Source organism: Odontomachus brunneus, unplaced genomic scaffold (genome assembly GCF_010583005.1).
Source record: "Odontomachus brunneus isolate Ranch 3 - 2012 unplaced genomic scaffold, Obru_v1 Obru_scaffold_051, whole genome shotgun sequence".
NCBI lineage: Eukaryota > Metazoa > Arthropoda > Insecta > Hymenoptera > Formicidae > Odontomachus > Odontomachus brunneus.
Genome location: NW_022639501.1, coordinates 1,889,903 through 1,898,338, shown reverse-complemented (window position 1 = coordinate 1,898,338; position 8,436 = coordinate 1,889,903). Strand labels below are relative to the sequence as shown.

The window sequence follows — 8,436 nt, the reverse complement described above, 5'->3', positions numbered from 1 at the left end:
TGGTGTATTTACCTTTCGTTGACGCTCCTCGCTCTCAGTCCAGTCGACCAACTCGTGAAATCGTCGCGTCACTAACTCGCCAACAACGTGCGCGCACAAATAATATACGACACCAAGTTGCCGATTTCTGCGCGGGCGCAGAAGCGCCGAAAGTACGCAGTGTGCTGTAAGCGCGAACGTAACGGAACCGATGCCAGCGACACTGACGCACAAAGCCGCCGCCGCGAGAACTCGCCCGCGAAAGTTTGAATCGCAACGATTGCGTTCGCAATGGAACAATGTTTTCATTATTGAGGTCACTCTACAATTGCGTAAGTGTGGTCGTGAATGCAAGAGATAACCAATCGGGGTGTTTTCTTCACTGATTGCTTTGTTCCGATTGGTTATCGTAATTATCTATAATCACTCACGACCACGTAATTACAGAATGGGCGCGGAAAAAGCGATCAATGAGCAATCAGCGATTACTGGTTCTTATCATGGACGTAAGAATACATGGACGGAGCAAATTGTCGCGGGAGTGAAGCTCAAAGGGTAAGGGAAATGAATGTATGTAATGTAATGGAGTTGCGATACTATATTGGCGATGGTCGCTGTTTTTATACATAGACAATAGATACAAAACTCCGACATGATCGCGACGATGTAATCCTTTTATCTCTTGGGCTTCACAGCCTCTCGTCTATAATCACACTTTTCGCTCCGTCCATGTATTCTTACGTCCATGGTTCTTACTGTTAAATCCCTAAATCTAAACTAATTACATTGATGAATTGCACAACTGTTGTGAACTGTTGAGTCTGCTGAATGCAGCCAATGGTCTTTCTTGTTTTCCTTCGCTTTTCGTCGAACGATATATGAACAATATCAACCGATATACAAATTTAGAAATGTAAGAAAAATTTATTTTTGAATGTATGTGTATCAGATCGTTGAACCAATAAAGACAAATATTCGCTGTGTTTCGTGAACGATACACGAAGTCTTAAGGATATCAGAATTAACTTTCAATATATATTTATATCGGATAGTAAATCTAAAAAATATATATTTGACGAACCTTCGTCCCTGTTCGTGTTTTCCGAACGATACCTGAATCGTCTTAGATATGTAAAAATAATTTATTTTTAAAATGTGTATCTGATTATAAAAGAAATAAAAATTATATTCTTGAGAAAAGTTTGTCTCTCTTTTTTTCAGTAAATGAATATTTATCTGATAAATAAAGCTTCATTCTCGATTTCTTTTATCCAATAATATTGTACAAACTGTTTTATATGTATACTTTACGTCGATTCCTTGCTACATTGTTTCTCTACATAATCGGTGACCATCTGCTGCACGTGAGCTACGGCCTCGGATGTACCGTACTTCTCCTCAAAACTAATGAACTTTTTGAACAGCGTTTTCATTTTTCTTACTGGGAGAGTTTGGGCAACTGCTCGTTCCAATACTTTTCTACAAGTACAAAAGTATATTATATTCAACGATCACATATTTACGCAGAATAAATATATAACGCCGAGATACGCACCTGGCTATGTCGAAATCCTCGGTTTTTACTAAGCAATCTACGTAAGAAGACCACACGTCGACGCGTTTAGGATAGGAGCTCAGGATCTGCTCGAATAATGTCTGCGATCGTTCCTTGTCTCCTAGTTTGTTCTCTAAATTCGCGAATCTCACTATCAAGTTTACATCTGCAGAGAAAATGCAAGCCATGAAAGACTCAAGTTATGTCACATTAGGAATATAATTTGTTGATCTTTGAGAGTAAAAAATAATATTCTAATAAAAATAATATCCTATTATATTATACCAAAACTGGAAAAGTTACTTTTCAAGTAACTCGTTATCGTTGCTCATTTCGGAAAAAAACTCCTTATTGTTATCATTATTCGAAAAGCAACAAATCGTTAGTTTCTGTATATATACTTGTACACATGCAAAGTAACAATGAGAGAGTAACCAGATAAGCATTACCCAAAAATATGATTACGTTATTGTAACGTTATTGTAATGAGGAAAAATAAAGCCATTATATCATAACACAACTTTATATCTTGATACTTATTAATTTTATGTAATGCAACGTGCACTCACGCTGAGACGTAGGCAAAGATTGCAATGCCCTTTGCATGGTATACCGCGACTTCTCCTTCAGTCCAATTTTCAGGAACGCTGTACCGCAGTCCACCCATGTCTCAGGGTTTTGCTTGAATTTGCCAGTCATAGTGGTGATCAACTTCTCCAGCTCGGCCTGCCTACCGGCGTCCACATGCACGTTCAGCATATGCGTGTATACCTTCGGTGCGTCGTTTGCCTTCACCGCCTCCTGGAAAACGTCGTTCAGAGACTCCGGCGTGCCGTACCTGGACTCCAAATTGAGCCAAGCGCTCCATAGGTTCAGACGCTCGTTTTCTTCACGGAAGTTGATTGTCTTTATAGCCCGTCTCGCGACTGACCTCGCTTTGTCGATCTCTGTGGCTTGCAAATGGTACGCCATATATTGCAGCCATACCAACGAGCTGTCCGGACTGGACAGAACTAGCCTGTCAAATTGGTCGATGGAGTTGGGTACCTCATTGCTCGCTAAAGCCTCTTCCCGCTGGCGAATCTCGCGTTCCTTCTGCCGTTCCTGTTCCCGACGTTCGGCTGCGCTCAGCTTCTTCTTCTTTCGCTTCGGCTCGTCCGTGGTCTCCTCTTCATCATCGCTGGACGTCTCGTTGACAGCTACTACAGCCGAGCTTGTTTTATTGTCCCAGTTAAACCCGCATTCTGGAATATGTGATTTTTTTGTGGTCGGCAACTTGTCTTCTGCATCGCTTTCGTCGGAAGAGTGGATGAGTCCGCTGGTCTCACTTTTCTTTGGATAGGCAGTTTTATCGATTTTACTTTTGAGTTTTCTATCGCTGCCAACACCATCATCAGTCGTCGTTTCTCTCTTTGGTTTCTTAAGCATCACGGTCGTTGAGGCACTATCTTGTTGCGCGGGCATTTTTCTCTTCAATTTTTTATTCGCGCTAGACAGCGGCTGTGTATCTTTTTTGGGAGTCTCGAACGCAGATTTCAGCATACCAATCGGAACGATGCCGCACTCATTTCTCGCCATTACCATGTACAATCGGATTTTAGCGTGCACCGTGTAAGGCGTCAAATCAGGAGAGAGATCGTTCAAGTGTCGACGGACCGGTAAAGCTACTAAGTATCCTGAACCGTGTCGTTTCACGAGGACGATTAGCAACCAGTTGGTGATCATCAGGATCTCTCCTCTCAGCACAAGCTTGTCAGGAAGCTCCGGTAGTTTTCTTTGCTTGGAGCTGATCCCGTTCACGATCCTTGGTAACAACGACACGTCCACGAAGTCGTGGACATAGTTCTTCCACAAAACTGTACCGAACACCTTGTCTCCGACTTTAGGCTCGACGGTGTAATGATCCTTGCGCACTACGCCCGTCAGCTTATTATCTAGTCGAAGTATGAGACCGTGGTCGGTGATCTTCTCGATCTCGCCTGTGACTTTATGACCCAAAGTCACCAAGGAAATCGGTTTGTTCTTGTAAAACGCATTAGTCGCCAGCTCCGACAATTTATTGAGGTATAAGCTCAAGACATCCACCGCCGACAGCATCTTCATCCCGTGCTCGACAGGGGTCTCCCACACGTCTTTCAACCCCATCGTCAGCGCCAGTTGTTTCTCTCGTTTGTTAATAGCCGTGATTTTAACGAGTAATATCTGATTCACACGCAACAGCTCGAAGTCGCTGATATTCTTGTATGAGATGAATCCGAATGTGGAGTAATCCTCGACGGGCAAGATAACTCTCACGCCGTCCTGCGAGATGTCCCTAATCGTGCACGGAATGCAATCCCCTATCTTCAGCGTGTGAAAGTTCCTGTACTGTTCCTGTGTCACATAAGTACGTGACATTATCACGCTCGGCTGTGTGGCGAAGACGTAGGCCGAGATGGTGTCGCCAGGAGTGCATTTCGACGCGAGTAGACCGCCGATTTCTATACACGGAGACATGTGACCGGCCGGTAAGAAGCCAATCGTGACCTCCTCATCGTCGGTCTTGCGTATTCTCAAGTGTATTCCTTCCATGGACGATTCCATAATTACTCCTTCGATCAGTTCCCCGATCTTCATGTTAACGGACTGTTGTTGCTTCTGTTCTCGTGTGATTATTCTGAGTTTCATTTTACCCTCGTCCTTCTCGATCGAGTTGATCAGCACCGTGACGGTCTGTCCCAATGTGTAATTCCAATTCATATCGGAAGTGTTGCTGTCCAATACAGTGCGCGGGACCCATCCTTTAATGTCGCCGTAGAATCTCACCAATAACCCGTTCTTGTTTATCTTAGTGATCGTACCGTGATATTCCTGTCCACATCGCGCCTCGCAGATATCGTGCAGAACTGGTAGCTCGCTCTTTATTAACGACTGCTTGAACGTGAACCTTATGTTGCGTTTATCGTTGTTAATACTTAAGACTCTCGCTTCGACGTTATCTTGGATTTGCAACATATTCAACACGTTTAAGCCACTGTCGGATACATGTTCCGGTACGACAATTCCGTAAATCTTTCCTGCTTGCACCTGTACGAAGCCAGACTTCGTGTCAACTCTTGTAACCTTGACAGTGAGAATATCACCGATTTTAAGGTCGCTGACTGAAAAGTATTTCTGCTGCAAAATTTCTTTCTCCATTGTACAGACATAAAGATGCTCCATCCAGTTATAAGAGATTATCCTGCATCTATGCACAGAATCTTGTTTAAAGTCTGTCGGGATTTTGTCAAATGGCACATCGGTTCTATGTAGAGAAATGAACCCGCGCAGATTAGATTTGGTCAACTTGAATATTATCCCGTTAGATTCCCTGTAAATACTTTGGCCTTTTTAATAATATCACCCACTTTCAGCCTCTCTTCTTCGGATATATCAGTTAGCAGACTGAAGTATGCAAATTTCACAGTCGGCATTACATACAATAATGTGCCGGTCACTTCTGTGTCATCCACATACTTAGATAAAGAACTGTCCAAGTAAATTTGATTTATGTATCCAATGTTATCTTTCCCAAACTTAACTTGCAAGCCATTCGAAAGCACTCTCGTTACGCGAAGTGACAATTTTGTTCCTGGCATTAGGACATCTAAAGATTCTATGTCGTGTATGCTGACACTGTTGACTATTTTCTTCTTAGCTGATAATGTGATAACAGAGACCTGATCTACTGTTTTTATCTCCTTGATGGCGCACATGATTTGATTACCTGGAACTGTACAATTTACAATATTAATACATTGAATAATATTATAAATTTGCTATACAAATTTAATTATACTTACAATATTCCTTCTCTTTGTTGATATACTTTGTAGCAAGGAATGCTCTAACATTAGCTATGCCTGTGTCAACCACATAGCCATGATCCTCTATACTCTTAACAGTACAAACTATCTTTATACCTTTCACAAGATAATTATTATCAACATTTTGATTTATTAACTGAGGCTCCAGAGATAAACTATATAGCCATTTTCCATTAGGATTCACACTTTTAACATAACATACTACATAATCACCGACATTGTACAAGTCTGGTAGAGATTTAAACTCATCGGTTTGAACATCCTTTGAGTTAATTATGTTCTGTAACAGGTTTGTGTAAGATTCACCAAGATCTGTGACTTGCACACATCCCAGAAGTCCACCTGGTATAGACACAATTAATTCGTATTCAGTTACTTCAGAAATCCGACCAAGAATTATCATTCCTTCACATATTGTTGCATTAGATAAACGTTTTGCAGTATTGGCAACAAAATTTGTTTCTTTCACAATTGTGTCACTATATTGTTTATTAGATTGACTTTTATGTTTTTTATTAGGTTTAAGCTTCTGATCAAATACCTAAGATAGAAATATTATTTTATTAATTATAATTACATAATTATATCTTTGTATACAAATTTTTGAAATTTTTACATAGAACACCAAAATTTTTTAATAAAAAACCAAAATATTATATTAGTTTTAAATATAAAAATCTTATATTAGTTTTAAATATAAAAATCTTATATTAGTTTTAAATATAAAAATCTTATATTAGTTTTAAATATAAAAATCTATATATATATAGAAACGGTTATTAATTTAACATCTTAAATCACATATAAAATAAAAACATGTAAAACAAGAATAAGTTTCTTAACATATACATACCACATTTGAAGATTTCTTAACTTCAAGTTTCTTTCCTCCTCTAGGAAAACTTTTCAATGTCATCTAAAAGTATTTTAAGTAATAATTAGATATTAATTAGAAAATAAAGAATGTTAATATAGATTAGGTTGTAATAAATTTGTTTCGATTGAGTTAATTAACGTTTGTTGTTTCAAAAAATTTCGAGGAACGTTATATTACTTAAAACTAAACACTAACCTTTACGATTAATGGGAAATAAACAAATATACAATAAAATTCGGTTGAATTAGCTACAAGAAGTTAGTGCATTGCACATAAATAAATGAACACGTGTAAACCACGTGCAAAGAAGCAGTGCTGCGAGTTCGGGCAGAGAGAAATCTGAGAGCGGCCACGCCATACGTTTTGGCCGACACCAATTTTCACGCTGTTCGATGCGCCATCTGCACCTATTTCTGAGATGGAATTACGTTCTCTACGCCCATTCTCAGACGCTGCCGGCAAAGTGTCGATTTGTTGTGTGTCCATTCTACACCCATTTTCTGGCGATCGTGTCTGTGTGAAGCGCATAATTGCGTGATTAAAAATAAAGACTGTCCAGAGGCGTTTTTTCGTGACCACGGTAGCGTTTGGTTGTTTAGTTTGGTCCACTTAACGCTCGCAAAGCCTTGAGCAACAAAGATAGAATGACGCTCGCGGCGTTGCGAGCGGTAAGTGAACCAAACTAACCAACCAAACGCTACCGTGGTCACGAAACGAAAAAACGCCTCATGTTCTTAGTCCGGGGGCGTCCCGATTGACCACGGTACGATTGGACACAACCAACCGATGAAAAGAATTATCTAGTGAATTACTAGGTCGAACCAATCATTACAATCTGTGTCCAATCGTGTATCGTGGTCAATCGGGTCCCACCCTCTTAGTCCGTAATCATGAACATAAAGCTCTATGCACAATGCCAGACAACAGGCAATAGAAATAGATATTAGCCAATAGAAACAGGAAATAGAAATAATTGACCAATCTGATTTCCTATTCCCTGTTCCTATTGCATGTTGCGTGGCATTATGCATAGAGCGTAAGAGATAATCAGTCGGAGTGTTTTATTCACTGATTGCTTTGTTCCGATTGGTGTCGTAATTATCTACAATCACTCACGATCACGTAATTACAGAATGGGCACGGAAAAAGCGATCAATAAGCAATCAGCGATTATTGGTTCTTATCATTGACATAAGAATACATGAACGGAGCGAATTGTCGCGGGGGTGAAGCCCAAAGAGTGAGGGAAATGACTGTATGTGTTGTAATTGAGTTGAGATACCATGATGGCGACTGTCGCTGTTCTTATACATAGACGATAGATACAAAACTCCGACACTAACATGATCGCGACGATGTAATCTTCTTATCTCTTGGGCTTCACAGCCCCTCTATAATCACACTTTTCGCTCCTTCCATGTATTCTTACGTCCATTGTTCTTACTGATAAATCCCTAAATCTAAACTAATTACATTGGGCGCATTCAGTAGAAAAAGCGCTCAGTGAGCAATCAACGATTATTGGTTCTTGCTATTAGATCCCTAAATCTAGACCAATTACATTGACAAATTACTCAACTGTTGTGCAACTGTTGAGTCTGCTGAATGCAGCCATAGACGAGTTGCCCAACTGTTGTGCAACTGTTGAGTCTGCTGAATGCAGCCAATGGTCTTTCTTGTTTTCCTTCGCTTTTCGTCGAACGATATTTGAACAACGATATACAAATTTAGAAATGTAAGAAAAATTTATTTTTGAATGTATATCAGATCGTTGAACCAATAGATCTTCGCTTTGTATCGTGAACGATACACGAAGTCTTAAGGATATCAGAATTAACATTCAACATGTATATTGGATAGTAAATCTAAAAAAACATATATTTGACGAACCTTTGTCCTTGTTCGTGTATTATGAACGATACACGAATTATCTTAGATATGTAAAATAATTTATTTTAAAAATGTGTATCTCAGATTGTAAAAGAAAAGAAAATTATATTCTTGAGAACTTTTGTCTCTCTTTTTTTCAATAAATAAAGATTTATCTGATAAATAAAGTTTCATTCTCGTTTTCTTTTATCTAATTATATTGTACAAACTATTTTATATGTAAACGTCGATTCCTTGCTATATTGTTTCTCTGCATAATCGGTGACCATCTGCTGTACGCGAGCTACGGT

The 8,436-nt window shown here is 39.5% G+C and overlaps 2 protein-coding genes across 2 annotated transcripts in view; both read right to left on the bottom strand.

The window, feature by feature from the left end:
• The window catches only part of LOC116845309 (protein RRP5 homolog), a gene marked incomplete at its 3' end in the record, with an annotated part of 27,761 nt that extends 27,367 nt beyond the window's left edge, over nucleotides 1-394 (bottom strand). The window contains 1 exon segment of the mRNA XM_032817828.1: nucleotides 13-394. Coding sequence (XP_032673719.1) covers nucleotides 13-288 — 276 coding nt within the window.
• Nucleotides 395-883: 489 nt separating this feature from the next.
• LOC116845404 (protein RRP5 homolog) lies at nucleotides 884-6,610 on the bottom strand. The gene is given in 7 exon segments (XM_032818061.1): nucleotides 884-1,458; nucleotides 1,535-1,700; nucleotides 2,104-4,890; nucleotides 4,893-5,285; nucleotides 5,356-5,920; nucleotides 6,233-6,295; nucleotides 6,452-6,610. Coding segments are annotated over 6 exon segments (4,146 nt in total). The 5' UTR covers nucleotides 6,452-6,610; the 3' UTR covers nucleotides 884-1,286.
• Between the last annotated feature and the right edge of the window lie 1,826 nt (nucleotides 6,611-8,436).